The sequence below is a fragment of the Cynara cardunculus genome, assembly GCF_001531365.2.
Source record: "Cynara cardunculus var. scolymus isolate 2C chromosome LG 3, CcrdV1, whole genome shotgun sequence".
Lineage (NCBI taxonomy): Eukaryota > Viridiplantae > Streptophyta > Magnoliopsida > Asterales > Asteraceae > Cynara > Cynara cardunculus.
In genome coordinates, this window is record NC_037530.1 from 37,327,124 (window position 1) to 37,349,862 (window position 22,739).

General features: G+C 32.3%; 2 protein-coding genes across 2 annotated transcripts; one reads left to right on the forward strand and one right to left on the reverse strand.

Annotated features, from left to right (window-relative positions):
• Positions 1 to 2,629: 2,629 nt before the first annotated feature.
• On the forward strand, positions 2,630 to 3,187 carry LOC112509218 (VQ motif-containing protein 31-like). Its single transcript, XM_025114074.1, has one exon. It carries the CDS (start codon positions 2,630 to 2,632, stop codon positions 3,185 to 3,187), a length of 558 nt encoding a protein of 185 aa, XP_024969842.1.
• A 1,163-nt stretch (positions 3,188 to 4,350) lies between these two features.
• LOC112509579 (protein TSS) lies at positions 4,351 to 14,746 on the reverse strand. Its single transcript, XM_025114599.1, has 23 exons — positions 14,591 to 14,746; positions 14,431 to 14,492; positions 14,184 to 14,276; positions 13,902 to 13,974; positions 12,150 to 12,509; positions 12,005 to 12,069; positions 11,716 to 11,847; positions 11,561 to 11,602; positions 10,929 to 11,450; positions 10,625 to 10,779; positions 9,866 to 10,352; positions 9,713 to 9,775; positions 9,524 to 9,625; positions 8,926 to 9,243; positions 8,755 to 8,847; positions 8,528 to 8,629; positions 8,338 to 8,442; positions 7,647 to 7,780; positions 7,328 to 7,511; positions 7,065 to 7,196; positions 6,751 to 6,863; positions 6,587 to 6,665; positions 4,351 to 6,012 (listed from the first exon to the last, which is right to left on the reverse strand). The coding sequence occupies exons 1-23, from the start codon at positions 14,658 to 14,660 to the stop codon at positions 4,456 to 4,458; spliced, it is 5,043 nt and encodes a 1,680-aa protein (XP_024970367.1). The 5' UTR covers positions 14,661 to 14,746; the 3' UTR covers positions 4,351 to 4,455.
• Between the last annotated feature and the right edge of the window lie 7,993 nt (positions 14,747 to 22,739).

Here is a 22,739-nt window from a genome sequence, read left to right on the forward strand (position 1 = left end):
AGATGTTTATCCTGTATTTGATTGTATTTATCTGCAGTTAGTTACACGAATTCAGTTATGAGATGAAATCGGATATGGATAAAATTGTTTAGGGATGAACGGGTTTAAGAGTTTTAAGAGTTTAAGAGTTTTTAAGAGTTTAAGAGTTTTTAAGAGTTTTAGCCAAATGCTTTATAATATAGTATAGATAAATGGGTCGTCGAGTTTATCTACATCTATATTATATTATAAAGCATTTGATAAAAAATTAAAAATTATTTTTTATGCATGAAGTATTATTTATTAATGTATATTATTTAAAATTTAAATACAACTTATTAAAACTTTATTTTTGAATTCGTATAATTAACTGCAGAAAAACATAATCAAATAAATGATAAACATCTCATTTTAAATAGAAAAAAATTAAAATATAATTAGGATAATCATTGAGTTCTAACAGAATCATTATCTTTATAAAAATTATATTGTTAAGCCAAAAATAAATTACTTTGCTATTAGACCTAAAATAAGTTATAATAAAAATTTGAATTAAAAAAATTGTACAAAAAAAATGAGAACTTTTAAATAGTTAATTTAATCTAAACCATTCTAAGTCGTAAAGCAATTTTGTCAACTTTTTTATATTTCCACTTCTTTAATATCATTTTGTATTTATGTCGATTTTTGTACTTTTACGTTCAAATAGGAGTACACCGGGTCGAGCTGATTGGGTTAAAAACGTTCAAATAACTCCTTACTACTTCAATCTAGAAATTTATTACTTGTTCAAAACATTTTTTAAGGTATAAGCTAGAGCTATTTCATGGATAGTACGAACCGTGAGGCCCGATTTATCCGACTCGTTAGAAGAAACGAGTTTGGATAACCGTTTGAATAAAAAAAAGATAGGCTTGAACGGGACCATTCAAATTAATGGACGGACTTGTGCTATGGAAAAACCCAGACATACCCGCACAGCCCGTTATATAATTATAATCAATTAATTTCTTTTAACATAATTAATATTTTGTTAAAAAAAGTTTAATTAAAAAAAGCGTACTTCTATATCAAAAAAGCGTATTCGTAAAAATATTTGGAAAAGGAAAGGATATTGGGCGGCGTTAAAAGCTTTGTCATTAGGGAAATCTCTTTCTACCRACCTCCTGTGGAGAAGTTTGGTTTCAAACCCCGGTTCAACAGGTTTGTGTTTGTTATGTTAGACCCATGAACAACATAATTACGTTAGGCTAGACCCATGGTCTGTCCAAGCCTTCGAATGATCACCTCTCGTATAACCCAACCCAAATGGGTTGATTATGTTGGATCATAGTTTTAAAATAACCGTTAAATTAAAATTTAAAAGCTAAATATCAATATAAAATGATTAATTTATTATTACAATAAGCCGATTATTAAGTCTAGAAATAAGATGTCAAGATACATATTACAGCAAAAAACTTGAAATGAATCCTTGAATCAATGATCACGATTTTGAACATCTGTAAAAAAGAGACGAGTTGGGTGAGTTAATTTTTCGTAAGAACCCATTATATCATCATAAAAAATAATCGCTTTACAACATCTCTAATCAGAGGTTCTTGTAAGACCCACATTTTTAGAGTTACTGTATAAAAAACGCTGGTTCTTACCTTGAACCGCATGAAATGGTATTTTATCGGCTTTTTATATTAGACTTACAAAAGGGGTTCTTATAAATACTTATTATTACCAAATTTAATGTAGATTTTTAATTTGGTGAGCTGGCGATAATATGACAAGAAACAGTAAAAAAAAATCGTTTTATAAATGACTTAGGGGGTGTTTGGGATTACTTATAAAAACAACTTATTGACTTATTGCGGTGTGACACCAGTAATAAGCACTTTTGAGTGTTTGGATAAACAACTTATACCGGTGTCAAACTGGTAATAAGAAGTTTTTGAAAAAGTTAAACCCTTCTAACTTATAATAAGTTGATAAGTAATTTTATACAAAAAAATAAATAGTTTCAAATAAGCAAATCCCAAACACCCCCTTATTAAATATGGTCTTATCTGTATTATCGTTACAACGTTTGAAACAAGATCTCTTAGAGAAGCTTAATCAATAAGCAATAGACAAAGGCATCTCCCGTGGCGGTGAAGTTACACAACAAACCAACCAAAAGCAACATAAAGATAAAACCACTTCAATTTGTAAACTCCAACCCACATGGATCACCCCTTTTTTCACCTATTCAGCCCGACGTTATTTATAGAAACATTCGTTTTACTTTTTACGACGTGTTATATTTGTATATAACTTTACATTTTATCGCTTTTAAATCATATCTTCAGATGAAATATACTAGATTTGTCTGATTTAGTTTAAAAATTCCGTTTGATTGTTCAGTGCCGAAATTACTGACCCGACCTCTAAAGTACATGTTATGAAGTATAATGTGAAACATCGTACGTTTAACGTCTACCTGTTAAGCCGTATACGTTATACACGATAGAGTCGTTTTCGTCTTTTTGACGTGGTTTGTTATTTTTGTAGCTTTAGTATATATCAACACGCCATTGTTTGATGACATCCATTTCTCAACACATTCTTTTTCTTGGTTTCTTTCGAAATAATTATTTCATTCCGATTTCGAGTCTCTTTCATGGCTTCTTTCTTTAACGGCAACAATGTTGAAGTGTTCGGTCCGAACTCAAAACCCGCCACCACCTTTGTCCAAACCGACCCTTCTAATTTCCGCGCCGTCGTCCAACGACTCACCGGAGCTACCACCCTCTATCAACCGTCTGCTTCAGCCTACAAACTACCAATCTCCACCCCCTCCCACCATGCCGGAAAACCCACCTTTACTGAAATTGGTCGCCGGAGATCCGGTTATAAGCTTCATGAACGGAGGAAAACCATTAGGAAGCTCGAGATCAGTGTTGAAAATGTGGCACGGCGGCCTTTGATGTCTCCGGCGGCAAGAAAGAGGAGTGTGAGGGCGGATGGTGAGATGGTGGTGGCGTCGCCGGTGTCGACGCTGGATGTTTGTGGTGGTGAAGGGAGCTGCCCTGGGACGCCGATGGAGGAAGAGGAAGAAAAAGCCATTGCTGAGAAGGGTTTTTACTTGCATCCGAGTCCGAAAAGAGGATCCGAACCCAAACTTTTGGTTTTATTTCCTCTTAATTCTCCTATAAACGACCCATCTTATTCTCCATAAAAGTGGCGTCGGTTACCCGATCGATTCATGTTATATAGTTTTCTGTTATAATAATAAAGAAATAACAGTTGAATAATAATTCAACCGGTTATCTGGATGCTTAAATGTTTACAACTTTACATTTTAGATACTAAAATGAAAGTTTTAAAAGTACGTTATCTAAATAAGAATCAAGTTAAAGTACGTTACTTTTTTCATAAAATTTATCTTTTATAATTTAACCACATGGATTGTAACAAGTATTCGTAGAAATCTCATATTATTTGAACATATACTCCTGGTTATCCAAACTTCATTTTCTTAAATTTAATCCTTAAACTCTATAAAATTAATCGATTATAAACCATCCCTCTCAAATTAAGTGTTCACATTTTTATTTTAGTATTCATTTTCAAAAGTAAGCATGTAATTCATATTCTACCTTAAGTATATAATAAAGAAAATTTATTTATTAGTTACTTAAAAATTATCTATACTACATTAATAAGCATTTAGACCAAAAGTCTTAATTATAAGTCTCAAAACATAAAGTACTAGTAATTTATGTAAGAGATTCAAAAATCTCTTAAATACAAGTTATTGTGTATAATGTACAAATGCTTAAAACATATCATTTGTTTGGTCAAAGTTTCAGATTTAAATAAACAATATTTACATGAAAAATGTATGTTTAGTCTTCTCAAAATTGTTTGACACTTTGTTTGTTTCCTATTTTGAATCCAAATTCAAACTCAAAAGTTTCTTTCTCTTGAACTAAACCGAAATTTAAAGCAACAATATCATAAAGGGTTTCACATCCTGCATGTATCCCACCCCAACCCTTCAATTTTATATGAGTTTAGAAACTCAACATGTATGCAATTATTTTCCCAATCGATCTTACTAATACACCATATTAGTCTTCAACTTTATATATTAGTTGACTTGTAAAATAATCACACACACTCATGATTCAAAGCTAAACTAATGTTTCAAAATTGTGATTCATCCATACTGCATCGTAAAGATACACCACTAATAACAATTATATGTATTTTACAACTGTGTATCATTTTTATCGTGAATATTTCCTTTGAAACGGAGGAAGTAGTAATTGTTTTTTTGTACCACAAACAAAAATAAAAATAAAAGGCAAGAGTAATGCACATTTATGTTTTTTTTTATTATTATTATTATTAGTAAACAAAAACAAAACCTCTTTACATAAAGAGGAAGAACAACAGCCTCTGCGGATATGTTGCCAAAAAACCAACCATTCTTAACCTCAATCAACGTACTGAAGCAGATACAGATTGCTGGGTCGTATGGTTATATAACCCACTCACCCCGCTCGCAAACTGCTGTTTGTTTCGTCGTCGTTTCGTCACCATCACGAATCCTTCTCCGTCTCCGTCTCCGTCTCCGTTTTTGTTACTTTTTGCCTCATTGCTCTGCGCTTCCGCTTCGTTCCCGTAAAGAATCTTTATAATTGCACTGTCTTTCGCGATTGCATCTGTTGAGCCATCGCTGTACTCGGGCCTTTTCTCCGAGGGCTCGATTCGGGTCTCCGAGTTATCATGGACGGACTTCACAATGAAGCTAAGCAGAATCTGTCTTGCTAGTTCTGCCTTTTCGGCATCCGAGCTTGTCTTTCTCAATCTTTCGTCTTCGGTTTTGCCGCTAGTTGCACACTGTGAACCTTCACCTGGTTCTGAGCCTTGCCAAGCTCGTTTCGGCACAAATTCGGGTGCATGTGGGTTCATGATTCTTGGGCTATTACCGAAACCACTGCCAGGAATTTGATATTTCAAGAACCCGTTTTTCATGCGAAATGACTGGCTCATTCGGTAATATAATGGCGATCTGGGTCCACATGGAACTCGAGCTGCAATTGGTGGAAATCCGACTGGCTCGGCTAACATGCCTTGACTGGCTATAACATCATACACGTTTGTTGCCAGAGGATGAGTCAAAGGTACAGCAGCTGGGCTGAATGGTTGAGCTGCAGCTGAAAGTTTGCTACTACTTTCAGCCTTGTTACCTCCAGATTGATCTTCTGCATCTTCAACTTCTGCCAACTTTGATGCACTCTCATGAACGATATCAACTTCTTTTATAACTTCATCATCTGGTATCCTATCGTCTACATCAAGTTCTTCGCTCTTGACTGCCTCTGATGGATCACCAGAACCGTTTGATACGGGGATTTCTTCGTTTTTTACCTTCTCCTGATTCTCAACTTCTTCTACCGTCTCAAGTAATGGCTTTAGGATCGAACCTGGTGGGGCAACTGCAACTTCTTTGTATGACACAGACTTTGAAGCCATGGCGTTAACGGTTGCTGCACTCGGGGAAACCCGAGGGGAGATTCTGGGTACTGACGTCCTTATGGGGGGCTTAGTGAAGTCCTCGCCCCCGGTCAAGCTTGTCTTTGACTGCTTTTGCTGAGATAAATCTGTTGAGCTTGTTCTTGGTGTTATTTTCTGCCCCTGCTGAATTACCTCCCTCTTGTTAGTGTTTTCCGAGCCATTAATGTGTAGTTTAGTCAGGTCCGGCCGTCTTCGGCCAAACTTTTTGGGACCACCATTTCCTGACCGCACCTTCGGGTTTGCTTCTTGCCATCCTTCATCAGAGATTGTTTCTTGAACAATTTCTTCTGTGATGAATGAATCATTTTTAATGATATTATTGCCCCCTTTCACTTTTTCGACAATCACATCTGATATATCCTCATGAATCGTAGATTCTGCTTTTGCCACAGTGGTTTCCATGGTATCATGAATTACAGTGTCATCGTTTCTTGTATCGGTCTGCACTTCATGAAATTTCTCACCCACTGCTGATGCCTGATAGATAACGGAAGCAAAGCAGGATGGTCAATTAGAACATAAGAATAGTGGATTCTTTCAAACTGCATAAAGAAACTAATTTCATTGATCCCTCACATTTAAGAACCTATGGTTAAAATTGTCGGTTTAAGGATCTATGGTTTGAAAAAGATCTATTATGAAATACGTACTTTCATAAGCACGTCAAATTTCACATACACGATGTGTACTAAAAAGACATTTTTCAAACTACATGCTTCATAAATGCATATTGGAACCTATTTTTATAATGAATTCCATGCATTTTAAGATGATCTTATAGTTAATAAAACCTCCCTTGGGGGGTGTTTGTTTTCAACTTAATAAGCTTAACAGGTGGTAAATAGGACTTTATTATTTGTCGAACTCGACACCCGTCAATGTTCTCCATTTTATGCAATCTGTCCATTGCCAATTTCAAGATGCAGTTTGTGGATCAAGTTAAAGTACTTAAAAGTATATTGGTTCATCATGAAGCAATCATTTTGGGGGATCATAACATCTAACTGAAAATTTTCTTCTGCTACTTCTATATAACTCGGTACTAAACTACCTTGGCACGCCGTTTCCTCTGTGCGTCTCCCCCCTTGGAATCCTGATCTGGACTTATGAAATCAAGTAGATCTGATACACTGCAAGAAAAAAGTCAAAATTGGTCCTCGGAGTTATATTATTGGACAGTTCACATCGAGTAAAATGGATATACCATATTAATACCTAAGGTGACCCTTGCTGGCAATGGATGCATCTGGTTTTGGAGTCCCGTTTCTTGCTGCTTCTTGCTGCTCTAAGGCTTTTGATTCAAAATATTCAAGCCATGCAGCAGCATCCTGTGTTTAATGAGGATATGGGTCATAATCACATAGAATTTAAAGCAACATACATCACATGCTGTCAAATATTCCCATATGAAGATATGAAATAAGATTGATTGCAAAACAAGAACATGGTGAAGCTCTAGATTATGAATAGAACAAATGGAAGGGAAGCCAATATCATCACTAAAACCAGCATGATGAAAGGATGTTCACCTGAGTACGAAGGTCCTCTGCTCCCAATTTTGCTTGAAGAATCTGTAATGTCGTTTGTTCATGTTGCACGCTCAGGGAATAAGCTTCCATCAGTGAAAGAGCTATGGCTATCGCATGATAGCTTGCAGCTGTCTGTAAACGGAAGTCAAAGATATTTACTCAAAGTCTCAAAAGGCATTGCAAGAGTAATGTATACATGTCTGTTTCCTGTAGATCTTTGTGTGTTGTGTGTGTGTGTGTGAGAGAGAGAGAGAGAGGGGGACCTGTATATGATCCACTCCGAGCAATCTTTGGTTGCATTTTAGGGCTTCATGCAGGTATCTAAGAGCAACATGAACATTGCCCATTCCCTCTTCCATCATAGCCACATTAATATAAGTTGCAGCCGTGTTAGGATGAGAGAGTCCACATGTGAAATACAGAAGGAACAAAGCACGGTTGACATATCTGTGAAACACAACGTGAAAATTATCAGCAGCACGTCAAAGGAGAGCATAATCCTTGTCTTCTTAAAAGCAAAAACGTCTTTCAAGTGGAAGGCCAAATAAACCTAGTCAAAATAATCCGTTATGATTTACTTACTTAAGTGCCAGTTCAATGTGTTGGAGACGGTAGTAGAAAACTGAGAGATCCCCATAACTTTTCATTGTATCAGGATGATCAAGCCCAAGTTCTCTCTCATTTATATCCAAAGCCCTTTGTTGATAAATGGTTGCCTATGCACAAGATTCACACGAGTCAGGCATCCCAGTTTTGGGGTTTGTGAACTTGTTATCATGCAAGAAACAGAAGCCTTATACAAAACATGTCCAATCTTTTAAAACGATATATATATACACACACACACACACATATATATATATATATATATATATATATATATATATATTGGGTCAGGTTCAGGGAAAACCGCGAAAAAATGAAAAACTAAGGAACACCCTGGTAACAGTTCATCTGAACAGTATGCACATGTGCATACAAATAATTTGCAAGCAATTTGTCCGGTATTCACATGTGCATAACATGCACACATGCATAAAAACCAAAAAACAGCTTCAATTACTTGTACAAATGAATGTTTACAAGGTGTTCCTCAGTTTTTCATTTTTTTGGGGGTTTTCCCTGAACCTCCCTCTCTCTCTCTCTCTCTATATATATATATATATATACATATACATACACACACAAAAAGATATATTTTCCATGGATCATAAACTCTTGATTTTTTCTCTACCCCCTTAAACCAAGAAAGAAAGAAGCAATAATATGTCACCTGATTAAAGTCACCAGTGTGGTAAAGAACTACTGCAAGGAGACTGTATGCACTAGCGGTGGTGCGGTGATAAGGACCACATACAGCTATCATCTTTGCAAGTGCCTTGAATATTGCATGTGAAAATGTTAACAACTTCTGATATCTAGAGATTGGAACTTTCTGATTATTTTCCAGCACATAATGTTACCTTGGTTCCACAGTTAACTGCATCTTCTAGCTTTCCTTTATCCAGAGCAATCTTGGACGACTCCAGTAGCGTCCGCCCATCAGCAGAGGAACATAGTACGTGCTGTTATATATATCCATATATTAGTACAATGCTAAATTGTTGTGTATGCATGTTGCACGCTTGTGTGTGTGTGTGTGTGTGAGAGAGAGAGAGAGAGAGAGGGAGGGAGAGAGGGAGACATCTACCTTACATACTGGAACCATGCTGATAATATCAGAACTCCTAAATGGCTTTGGACTTCCCATATCGTAGTCTCTTGGAACCAATTCCAATCCAATCTGGACATGGTGAAGCTATAAGCATTCAATTTTTTTTCCATAGAATCACAAACTTATAAAAGTGATGCCAAATGGTACCTTGTGACACAGTCCTCTGAGAATCGATAACTTCCTCAAGTGTTGATATTCATCTTTCATCTTCCAATCATATCTTTTAGATAGAAAAGCTTGTAACCATTGCAATTGAAGGCTCTGATCTTCAAGAAATACTTTACTTCTATTATCTGCTGCCCACACCCCAAACAAAAAATTCAAGGTTGAGACTATTGCTGCTGACAACTCCGCAAAGTTCTTGACAGAGGCAATAACAGCTTCAAATATATGCTTAAAGGCACGTGTCACCATCTCGTGAATACATAGTGATCGTATATGCGGAAGCTTCTCAGCAAGTTCAACCTAATTAGTAAAATTAGATTACAAGTCAGATACTTGTTATATATGATAATTCTTGGAACGTTATCCCAAATAGGGGGAAGACGATAACAATTTTTTTAATGATACAGACGCTTTAACATCCTTTTGTCCATTACCAAAAGTTACATCAAACAGTGAAGATTTAAGATAAACATTGACCATTCTAAGACTCTGGCCTAGTCAGCATCGAGATAAAAAGCATTGGCTATAGGACATGAGAGAGAGAGAGAGAGAGAGAGAGAGAGAGAGAGAGCCTTCTTACCACACGTCCCAAAGAGCGCATCTGTAATCCTCTTAAATGCATGAAATCAGTGAGTGTGCGTCCATCAACTGGAGAGAGTTCAAGTGATGCAAAGTCTGTTACCTAAAACAAGGATCAAAGTTCTTATTGTGACGTCAAAGTATGGTGATGTCCCTTATGATTTAATTAGTCGTGTACAAAGAATAGTACCAGCTTAGGCAATGCGACTTCATCATAATATTTGTGCGCCATCTCAATAAGCTCATCTCCTGACTGTTACAAGAAGCATTGAGAGCACTTAGCCTTTTCAAACAAAGTAAAGAAGTTCGTCTCAAGCCTTCACATTTATAAAGATGAACAAACCTTCAAGTGAAGACCAGTTCCACTTTCTTTCAACCTTAAGAAGGCTTCTTCTGGAATCAGTTTCTTCAACTCTGACTCCGAACTCGACTCTTTGCTGTCTGGCTCTCCTACACTGCTTTCTTGACCTAAATTGCTTTCTTCTGTATCATCCGAGCAATCAGCATCGCTTTGCTTCTTTTCCCGCTTCTTCAGCATTTTAAATTGACTTCCTAAGCCTTTAACAACTGCTTCAGCTTTATCTTCGTTGGGTCTTTCTGAATTGTTTCCTGCTGGAGCTTCCTGCTTTTGGAGATGCTGCAACCAACAAGAGCCCAATTCCCATCTGATAGGCAACCCAGAATCTGCTGACTTCTCTAAGTTGTTCAGACTTTCTTTTATTACTTGTCTAACCAGACACCTTGAAGACTCAAAACTGCTCTGTTCAGACTGGGGTGACTGGGATCCTGACAAGTCAGAATCTCTCGAGTTGTGAAGCAGAGCTCTTAAGCTGTAAAAAGTTTCCATACAAAACCAGTAAGTATACTAGGTCATGTCCGTCTAACTTGTCCTTCTAAAGTATTATTATGAAAGATTTCTAAATGGGAAGGGAAGCAAGTATTAAATCACACCAATGATTTTAGGTAATCTTGTGTTATTGTGATTTGGAGCTCTAACCTCTAGAAATACAATTGTGAAGCTTTGAAATAGCAGTTTTTAATCTAATGAATCTGTTAATTAGCTAAGCTTTACACGAGTACAAATGAGATCTAAAGTCCATACCTATTAATGTTAAGGGCATTGGCTCCACCTTCAGGCTGATCATCAATTGCGATATCTTGTGACATGAACTTAGCCTTTTTGATGTCACCAACGATCTTTACAGTTGCTGTGTATCCACAATGCCTTACAAACACGGTACCCAGAGAGGTGGTGTCCTGCAAAAGTTGACTGCATTTATTCAGATTTTCCTAACCAGCAGCTGAATGAGTTGAAGATTGCGTGCGTCCAAAATCCAAAACAATCCAGTCCTTCATACTCCTTACAACAAAGAGAATTGAACCAAATTGGGTCAAAGCATACTTACATGGACAACTGCACTCTCATCTGCTGTCACTCCTTTAAGTAAATTCCTTAGAGCAACTTCCCCAGAAGACATGCTAGGAGATCCAACTCCAATTACCTTCACTTCTGGCTTTGAGCTTGCATCAGCTGCATCTCGTCTCACTGTAATAGACAAGTCCCCCACGTGATCCTCACACATGATTGATCCTGGAGGACAATTCGATGTTGCAACACTATCCATGACTTTGCGTATGGCCGAAACAGCTTTAAAGATAGAGACATCAACAAACAAGCTATGAAGCAAGAACGCCTTTCGGTCACGAACCACCCTTTCTTCCTCAGTCTTGCAAGGAAGGCTGGCCAATATTGCGAACTCTGTGGCCCATGCTCTACGGTCATGTTGACCATTCCGCCCTTGGCCTCCACCATTGCCACCCCAGTTCTCATCTTCAGAAGGAAGTGGCTGGAAGTTTGATCCCGAGTCCAAAATGGATGGAGGAACTAGGCAAGTATTCGCCCGAAAACCATATGGAAGATTACCAAACTGAAAAAATCATAACTTCTATTTCTCAATACACTCTTCTAGCATCAACACAGACGCATTCCAGCATAATCTTAATCAAGTTCATGGATAAACAAACAAATAGATATTACCTTATTATGTTCTACATATGCTTTCATCAAGGATTCATATGCCTGCATAATTCCGACTTCAAAGTTAAAATGTCGCCCATGGAAATTTCTTTTGATTTCAAGAAGCGAGGACACTATGTCTAGAAATGAAACAGAAAAGGAAACACTGTACTGACATTAGCAAAAGCTTGGCTGAGCTGTTGGAGAAGATCCACCAGGGAATGGCTTTGCAAAAACTGCTTTCCCAAGGCGTAGAAGCCATTTGTGGATGCAACTACTTGAAATAACTTCCCGTTGCATATTTTAATCTGCATATCGCGAAGATATCATCATCTGTGTGAATAACTCACTGTTTTTGCTCGAAATATTTTTGAATTCGAATTTGAAAAACAAGTGATAACAATGTATAATTCTATGGCGAATGAGCTTCGCATCGGGAACTAATGTGTGAGTTTGAGAGAGAACCTGCATTTCGAAGTGATCACCCTCGCGCTGCTCTTGCGCATCCCGATGATCAATTCTTTTCAACTCTGAAGGATCAAAAAAACAAGAGGTCATCGACTATGAGAACCAAAACTCAAAAAATAAAAATAAAAACTCTAGGGCTTACGTAAGATAGGAGGAGATAGATTTGAGAAAGAGAAGAATTCGTAGAAATCAGAGAGCTTAGGAAACGGATGAATGGCTGCCATGTCGAGGTTCTCCGACACCGGAGACGTTGTAACCACAGTTGTCTCTGTTTCAGAAGAACCGCCATTTTCAACGGTTTCTCCTCCATCAGACAGAGGGGAGATGGGTCGGCCCGTTGTCGCCTGCACATTTTGAGATCGTCCTTTCTTGGATCGAGCTTCGGCTCCGGCGCCGGTGGTTCCTCTTCCGGTCTTGGGCTTCGTGAACCGCGTTGTGCTCGCGACGATGTCAAGTAGCCTCCGCACGTGCGCCACCGCATGCGCCTCCTCAGTATACTCCTCTAGAAAATGGTCAGTGGCAATTGTGTAAATATTTAATAACATGTGTCCCAATAATTAAAATTTTATAATTTTATATTTTTAAATACTTTCAGTAAATTATTTATCTTGTATTTTTTTTCAAACAAATAGAACATGAAAAATATCATTAATAAAAATATTTAAAAAATCAAATTGCACTATTAAAATTAAAAAAAGTCAAAGGAAAACGTTTTCGTCATGTATTGGATCACATTATTAATTTAATTCAGAAAGTACCCGACAAAAAAGGGCCAGTGAGGAATTTTAAAAAGGGATCTTATTCATTCAGCTGAATATTAAAGACTATTTTTTATAGAAATTTTTATAAAACTGAAAAGACAAAAATACCCTGATTGTTTTTAAGTTTACGTGGTAAAATTTAATTGGTTTTTTAATTAATTCAAATAATCAAATCCCGATCCAAGGTTTATAAAATTATTTTAATTTTAAATAATTAATATTTTTATCGAAAAGGCGTACGACAATGGCATACATTATATATTGTCATCTACCTCTTTGGAATTTGGTTGGAATATACCTTTACATATATATATATAACTTTTTTTATTTAAAATAAGATGTTGTTTATTTACCTTTTAATAGTTTTATTAAAAGACAGTCTCTAAATCTTTAAAAGATGAATCTTTAAAAGATGAATCTTGTTTGATAGAAAAAAAAGTCTTATCTCTCAATGGTTGTAAAACTTTCTGAATGATTTTGTATCTTGGGTCTCCCTTAACTATTTGACACTTTAATTTCATTTTTAATAAGTACCAAATAATTATATTTCATTTTGCACTATATCATAAGAGTCTTCTAATCATTCTAACTATTTAATCATTTTGTATCAAACCATTTAGCAACTGTCAAACAACCCTAAGTAATTAAAAGGTTATTTTAGTAAATTAATAATCATTTAGGATAAAAAAAACATTATAAAAATGGAACATGAGTAAAAGAGAACATATAAATGAGTGAGTAAATAAAATTTAATTATATGGAAAAATTGTTGAGATTTTAGTTGGCTAATGCATGTGTCCAAAGATCAAATTAGACAAAGCACTATATTCATTGGAAATGTCTCCTGAGAAATAAAAAAAATCTAGAAATCAAAAACTAAATCCAGAAATTATGAGTTGTTTTCGTTGTTTTACAAATTCGAAGATTAAACGATAAAAATTATAAATGATGATCAGATGATAAATTATGACGATAAAAAACGTGCACTCATAATCAAAATATACGTCAAATACATACATACGTATATGTGTATTGTATGCGTACGTGTGTGTATATATATACATATATATATATATATATATATTATTTATGGTTTATAGTTTTGTGAAATATTGGTGAAGAAAACAACCTACCTTCAACCATCTTCATCAAACAAGGCTTCAAAGAAACCAAATCCAACCTATCATTCAGTTTTGCTCCTTTAACCTGTTCAAATTGTTCAATGCTCATCAATTATCACAACTATTTTCCAGAATTTTGGCTCTAGAAATGGTTGTTCGTCATTTACACCAATAATTAAGAATTAAAACTGGTTTAGTAATTATTAATCATCAATAATTATAGATGATAAATGTTTGTAGTTAATTAGAAACAAATAAATCGCAATTATTATGGTTTTTCCATGAGAAGGTCACCTCGTGGGCGAGAGAGTAGTTTGTTAGATGGCAAGTATCGACATTAACAGCTAACAATTTCTTCACATCGAGGATTTTGTCTGTTGAGATACCCTGCATTTTGGATATAAATTAAGTTGAAATCAAACAAAACCAGTAACAGATTGCATTTTCGTCGGAAACTGAACCGAAATCGAACAACAGATTGCATTTTCGTAAGAAATCAAGTCAAAATCAAGCAAAACCAGTAAATAACTAGTAGTACTACCTTGAGTATAACTTGTGTTTCATATGGAGTGATGATTGTTATATCAATAACACTTGGAACAACTGCAAAAAAAAAAAAAAAACAGCAATTAGAGAATCGGCGTTCAGAAGGAGTTGATAATAATTTGCGATTAGAATAATAATAAGGATTAGACCAACACCTTTGTCTTCCTTCTTCTTCTTGTCAGATTTAGTTTTGTTTCCTTTTCCTCTGGCTGACCTTGGCGCCATAGCTTTCTGCAAATTGAGAAAACGGAAGTGTGGTTGGGTTCTTCAATGGCGAAATGAGAAGGTCATTTATGAAAATTAGTGAAGGATTTGGTTGAAATCGGAGATATATGATGATGGAGAAGAAGATAGGAGGATAAGAGTGTGTGTTGGGAGGTTACCTATTCGTGGATTTCTGAAATTTTCCTGACCTCTCCTTTGATACTCTCTCTCTATTCAACATACATAATACATGTGATGTCCCTTTTAAACCCCCATCTTCACTCAAGAGCCTCAAACATTAATTATATATCTATATATATATATATATATATATATATATACATACATATAATATTTAATGTAAATTAATTTGGTGAATAATTTATTAAAAAGTTTAACTACAAGTTATCATATGTTCAAATTTTTAAATATAATTTTTTTTTACTGATGAAGTATGAGGGGAGTAATTAAATGAGAATTTTATGTATTGTGACAACTGTGAGAACTTTTATTTTAAATTATTATTTTATATGATTTTTTGAATGTAAGACTGGTATTTAATGTATTGATGAACATTTATTCGGTTTGCAATGTGTTTGTTTCTTATATATTCGGTTAACAATGTGAAACTTGATTACGTATAACTTTTGTTTCATAAACATATTAAGAGATTCATATTGTGAAAAAAAAAATATGTTAATCAATATTCTAAGTGGTGTTTGTTTTTTAGATATTAAGCAGTCATTAATGTGAATGAAAATAAATGAAACTGTTTGATTTAATAAAATACAAATGAGTCATGCCCTCGGGAGCCTGAATTTCATTTAAGATTAAACCGAGGGGAGTGAGAATTATTCCCTCTTTTCATTCCCTAGCCTTTTCATTTTCATTCACATGTTCACTCTATTGCGTGAACCAAATACACCTTAAATCTTAGGGGATGTTTGGTACTTGGTAGGTATTGAGCATTAAATGAGAATGAAAATAAAAGAAACTGTTTGGTTTTCTATAATATAATGGGTTCATTCCCTCAAAAGCCCAAAATTTCATTCATGGTTAAACTACAGGAATGAAAATTCATTTTCATTTTCATTTATCAGCATGAGCCAAACAAACCCTTGGTCTTATTTGAGAAAAAACCATATGAAATATCACATGATGCACTAATTCTCAAACTTATCACTACTTTATGGGTTCTTAAAAGAAAGCACATCGGAATATAAACGACAAAGTGCAAAATGATGAATCAAATGACTTTTTGTTTTTAAGAACAAATTCTCAAAACAAGCGCCTAATTCATGTTTAACATAAATAAAGTTGATTCCATTTTGATTCGTTAAAATGAAATGTTTCAACAGCTTGTTTTAGTAAATATGCAGTTTTGGAAGTTAGGACGTGTTTCGTATGTGAAACATGGCAGTGCAAAACCTTTTTGTTTTACGACATTAGTCCGTGACAAAATATGAGCTCGGTGGAACAGAAGTACATTTTTGTCCCACCAAAAAAGATCTAACAAAAATCAAGAAAATGAGACAAAATTGATTAAAAAAATATCTCCAGCCAATGGATTTTTCAAAATGAAGAATCAAAAATCAAAATCTCCAAATAAAATTTATATTCATTTCCAACAACCTCTCCATTTTGAAGAATACAATATCGATTATATTATTAAAATATTAAATATTTTCTATAAAAAAATTTCTATACACTTAATTTTAAAGGTTCTTACTGGTAGGAATAATAAATGATAGCTACTCTTTCATAGGTAATCATTTTTTTGGCAAAATCTTCAAATTTAGAGATTTAATCAATTTTTCTCATATTTTCTTTATTTTGGAGAAAGGTTTTGAAGAATCTGTTGAAACAAAAATCCCAATTTTTTTTATTTTAAAGAATCTGTTGGAGATGTTTTAAAAGTATCTTTGACAAATTATCCAAAAAGGAAAAAGTGAATATCTCATAGATTTTAACTTATTTTATGTTTCAACAGATTATCCAAAACTATCCCAAAAGAAAAGAAAGTAGGAGACATAAGATAAAAAAATCTTTAAATTATAATATTTGTTCAATTAAAAATAAATGTTTTTTTAAATGTTTCCATCAATGAAATTGATTATATTATCATTTCACATTAAATTTATTTGATTTTTATTTTGTTGGGATGACAGATAAAGTACATTACATATTTCGTTTTAGGGATTGACAACTTATCCATTCAGTGACTTTGGCACTGGACGTTCCCGAAACGGGTACTGTCAGGTTTTATTGAATATTATATATACTATATTATAAAGCATTTGACAAAAATTCTTAAAACCTATTTTTTATGCGTAAAGTACTGTTTAATAATGCATATTACTTAAAACTTAAGATCGCAAGTAGATTGTGCGTAAGTACAACTTATTAAAGCTCCATATTTGAATTTGTGTAACTAACAGCAGATAAACATAATCAAATACAGGATAAACATTTCATTTTAAATATAAAAAATCTAAAATATAATTAGAATAATCATTGAGTTATAAAAGAATACTTAACTATTATTTTAATAAAAAAAATTATATTACTAAACCAAATATAAATTGCTTTGTTATTGAACTTAAATTAAATTATAATTAAAAAATTACACAAATTTATATTTTAATCAAAAATAAAAACATCATTGTTTTTTCAAAATCACATAAGACCATATTATAACATTGATTGAGATAAAATAAAATAAAATAAAATATTAAAATCAAGATGTATCTCGCTGCATTCCAAAATGAATAAATTGTTAGTTAAATTAGTTTCTTTTTGATGATTTTAACTTTTGTTTGTCTATTTTAAGAAAAAGTATAGAAAATACGTTGAAAATGCTCTGAATTATTATATTATTAATGTTAAATTAAACCTTGAAATCATACATAATTATTTAAGCAATCAACTCGATTCTAGTCAAATCCAGTGTAATATGCATACTAAACATGCATTTGAAGTATGACATATACTTTAAAATAGATAAAACGGAGATTTTCGATAAAAAAAACGAGAAGATATAATTATTGGAAGAGTAAATTATGTTTTTAGTCCCTGTGGTTTGTTCAAAGTTTCTATTTTCATTCTTATGATTTTGAAAGTACAAATTTCATTTCTATGGTTGATAACTCGTTACCTTTTTTCATCCTTTATGATTTAAATTTTATTGATTTTTCGCTCATATGATTTATACTTCATTTCTATTTTAATCCCTTATACTTAAAAGTAATGTTATAGCCTCAGGAACGCACATAAAAATGAATCACAAACCATAGGGATGAAAACTGAAAATTCGAAACCATAAAGACGAAATCCGTAATTTTTAATAAACCGTAATAATACAAAACGTAATTTACTCTTTTTCAAATTTGAAGAATTTTCAAAAAATTATTTATGGTTTTTCAAATGTTTGATGGTCCCATATATTGTTTTTAAATTATTATTACTTTATTTTTTAAGATTTATCAATGCATCTTATACAATTTTCAATTTAAACGTGTAAAAATTATTTATGAGGTTTCGATTTTCTTACAGTGTAACTATATTCTAAATACATTAGAAGAGTATTCGTGCAATGCAGCGAAATACATCTCGATTTTAATGTTTCGTTTTATTTTTTGTCTTTGTCGATGTTATAATACAATTTTATGTTCTTTTGATAAATTGATAATATTTTTATTTTTTAATACAATATAAATTTAAAAATATCATAAAAGTTTGAAATATATATAAAAGTTCTAGTTTTTTGTGTAATTTTTTTAATTTAATTTTTTAGTATATTTTAATTTAGATTTAATAACAGAGTAATTTTTTTTAATAATATAATTTTCTATAATGATCATAATTAAGTATTTAAGATGAGAAGTTTATTTTGAATTTAATTATGTTTATTTGCAGTTAGTTACACGAATTCAAATATGAAGTTTTGATAAATTGTACTTATACACATTTTACTTGTAATTTTGAATTTTAAGTAATATGTATCAATAAACAATAAACAATTTTTCATGCATAAAAAATAATTTTTAAAAGTTTTTGTTAAATGTTTTATAATATAGTATAGATATTATGAATTTTATTCTAAAATAATTATGAAATAAAAACAAAATTGCAATTTTTTACATTTATATTTCTACAAAATTTTGTGTTTTTATTTATATACATCTTATTTATTTTTTCATTTTTTCTGATTATTATTCAAATTAAAATTTTAATATATAATTAAAATTTAATTAATAAATTAAAATAAATATAAGACCAGAAAAACCCTAAATGTTGAAAAAGCTATCAAGAACATAAGTATATTCTAAAGTTCTTTTTCTGATAAAAGAAATATAATAAAAAGGGTAACCTGCATGAAAAAATAACATAATTTAACTTGATCTTTTTTTAGTTAATGTACTTTCAAAACTATTATTTTGGTATCTAAGATATAAAGTTTTAAACATTTAAGTACCCGAATAACCGATTGAATATTAATTTTATATTAAAAAAATCCATGTCATGAACCACGTCAACAAATAATACTGAGTTGGATACCACATCACTCATCACATCAACATTATAACCGGTTAATGCTTCAACATGTTACCCGTATACTTAAATATTTAAAACTTTACATTTTAAGTACCAAAATAAAAGTTTTAAAACTACGTTATTCAAAATAAAAATCAAATTAAAATATATTAATTTTTTCATATTATTTAGCTGATAAAAATGTTGTTCGTTAATTTACAAGCATGTTTTAAAAGCTACATTTAATAGTGTTTTGCTTTTTTTCCAAAAGGTTTTTCAACCAAAAAGTAATTAAAAAAATTCGTAAAATGGAAGGTCTAAAAAGAATTAAGAGTTTGACATATTAAATATATTGAATTTAATAATATAATTAATATTAAAATATATATTTTTTAATTTGATGTAGTTGCTTATAGAAATTTGTTTTGATTTTTAATTTCGAAAAGATTATAAGAAAAATATATTATATTGATTATATTTTATTATAATTTACATTAAACCATAGCTTCACCGTGGGCAGGAGCCGATGGCTGAGCGCCACGTGTCGATATGACGATAGATTGATGATCTGGCCGTGTGTTTTGTTTTTTCGTCCGTTGCGACTTGGGACCTTGTATCTTTAACGAGTTACTGATGTATCTTTCCTTTTATATTTGTTTATATTAATTTTATAAAGGAAATATAAAATATATAAAATAGTTATTTTGGTTAATTTTTATACATAAAATATAATTAATTTATTTCATAAATAAATTTTAATAATATTTCATAAGTATATAAATTATAATAAATTAATTATATTTATATATAAAAATTAACCAATGTACATTAGACATTGGGTTGGAACCGATGAACCTGATATTTTTTCTATACTACGGGTTTAATATGACTGTCAAGTCAATATATGTACATTAGACATTAGACCAACCCGTAATTAACTATATTCAAAATTATATTACAATTTCACCCGTAATTTTACTTTCTTATTTACATGAAATTTTAATCTTTTTTCGAGTTTATTAGCCTTTTTATATGTTCTCATTTTCATTTTATTTTGTTTAAACAAAATATTTACCTAAATTATAAAATGATGCACCAACGATTCAACCTGACCCAAACGGTTTGGGTTAGGTTAAGTTGTAGTTTTGATTGAATTGAGTTGGGTTGAGATTTTTCAAACCATAAACATTGAATTAGGTTGTTCAAATGTCTTTAACCCGACCAACCAAACTCATCTACAATCATAATCTCAATCAATTAGTTTATATGATTTAAACTAATAACCTTATAAATAAAATAAAAATAATTGAATAAATTAAATAAAATACTCCCATGGCTGTGGTTGGTGGTAAATTCTCCAAGCAATTTTAATTTGTTTAGTATATATATATATATATATATATATATATATCTCGATATCTGTTTATTTCTATTTATTGTTTATTAATTCACGAAAACTTCGTTTGAATACGATTAAACCGAGAGAATATATTCTTTCTATTTTAAATCATGAATATAATTTAATAAATACTAAAATATAATTTGATTTAAATACTTTTGTCATTTTAAATATATTTTGTCACATTGTTCATGTCACCTACTTCAAAAAATCAAACAACGGTTTACTTGTTCATTAAATATTTGGTTAATATTAAATATAATCGTCAAACAGACTATATATATATATATATATATATATATATATATATATAATCAGAAAAGAACAAATCAGTAATGGTAATGATCTTTTTCTTATAGACAGATTCTTGAACGGTTGGTTCATATTAAATTAGATTCCGTTTTGAATTTATTTGACGGCAATTTTATTAGAATCTACCAGTTGTTTGTTCCCTCAATTACTCCACCTCGGTTGAGTTCGGTAGAACTGGTCAGTTGATATATGTTATTAAAGAATATGTATTAAATATATTTCAATTAAAAGGTTCAGCGATAAATTAATTTTGAATTTGTTAAAAAAAAAAGCATATCTCACTCTAGTTTTAATATGATCTAAATGAATTTGTCGAAATAGTTCAGTTTTAAAAATAACAGATGGATCCAAATGTTGAGTTTGACATTCATTAAATTTATATCTGGTATGACTAACTGAAACATTGATAAATATTATATTAGGGTTGGATTCACGTGAGACCAAGAGTTTTTCGTGAGACTCGTAAGACCAATTTATGTTCATCGATCAACTTTATAAGCTAATGATCTAATGGTCTAAAGTTGCACAGTGGTAATTTTGTGATAATTGAGAAGTCTCGTGGCAATTTTGTGATTATGAATGTTCAGATTATAGATCTAATCCAAGGGTTGAGGATTGGTCTTACGGGGTCTCGCAATAAACCTTAGGTCTCACATGATTCCAAGTCTATTATATTATATTGTTTTCAGCCTTTTAAACAGTCGGCTCAAGGCCGAAGACTAAATATGATCAAAGCCATGAGACAAAAAGCATATCAAGAGAGGGAATTAGAGAATACGTAGACTGGGACCCTCGTCCAAATTGGTTCATTGGTCATTTTTTAAATCTTGCTCGTCTATCGTCTTGTAAGATGTTAATGATGACATACATGAGTTTATTTCAACATGTTTCCTCCTTGTTGCTTATATTGCAGCTCGAATCTAGCAATTGGTTGGTCTTATTTAAAGTGTTGGTCTATATTGGAGAATTCATTCAATAACACTATATTATCCGTGGCTGGAATTTTGGATAAGTTATGCAACTATAATCATACAGGAAATAACCTTCATAATCAGCATTTGTATAAAATATAACGTTTTTCTTCCACTTCCCCGGAGATTTGATTTACTTATAACGCAAACATATATTAAATAGATATAAAATCAATCATATATGAAGTTACTGCAATCCCTGTATACTTTAAAACCAGCAAGTTGAATAATGAACTTGCATAAATAGACCAGACCAACAACGTCGAATAACAGAACCAAAACCTATTATATTTGGTCCGAATTTTGGTTCTATAGTTTTTTTTTATTAAAATAGGTCATCTGGTCAGGTTGGGGGTTAAACTGTAATAACTCAAGTTTCTGAAATTTTGGTAAATTAATGAAGTAGAAGGGTGAAGTTGAAATCGGTGTTTGTGCAGGAGTTAATTGTGTAAATTGAAGTCTAAAGGGGTAGAAGTCTCAATTCTTTTTCTCATTTTGATCAACCAAAACTCTTGTGTGTGTGTGTACGCACGCGCCGCAGTATTGGAGATTTGCAGCGGATAAGGAGATTTGTAGCTCAATCTCATGCAAGGTTATCATCCCGTATTACTTCCTCTTCATTTGGTATAACAACCACAAACTCAAAATAAATATAATAAACACAAATGCTCGATCTTCGAATTAGCCGTGAGGTTTAAATACTTTATGTAACACCCCTAAAAATATGAGGCAAAAAGGACTGAAATATGAAACGAAAAATCGGAATTTTATAAAAAGAATTCACCCAACAGAAGGGGTAATAGAAAAGCGTTTACAAACAGCTACCGAGACGATAATTATCAACCTACTAATCTAGATTACTCTATATTTAGGTTAAAGGCGGTA

Excerpts from the sequence above, each read along its gene's own strand:
- LOC112509218 (XM_025114074.1), top strand. The coding sequence starts at position 2,630 with ATGGCTTCTTTCTTTAACGGCAACAATGTTGAAGTGTTCGGTCCGAAC.
- LOC112509579 (XM_025114599.1), bottom strand. The coding sequence starts at position 14,660 with ATGGCGCCAAGGTCAGCCAGAGGAAAAGGAAACAAAACTAAATCTGAC. Across the intron at positions 13,975-14,183 it reads ACTACTCTCTCGCCCACGAG|GTTAAAGGAGCAAAACTGAA; the intron begins GTGACCTTCTCA and ends CAATTTGAACAG. Across the intron at positions 9,244-9,523 it reads TGCGCTCTTTGGGACGTGTG|GTTGAACTTGCTGAGAAGCT; the intron begins GTAAGAAGGCTC and ends TTTACTAATTAG.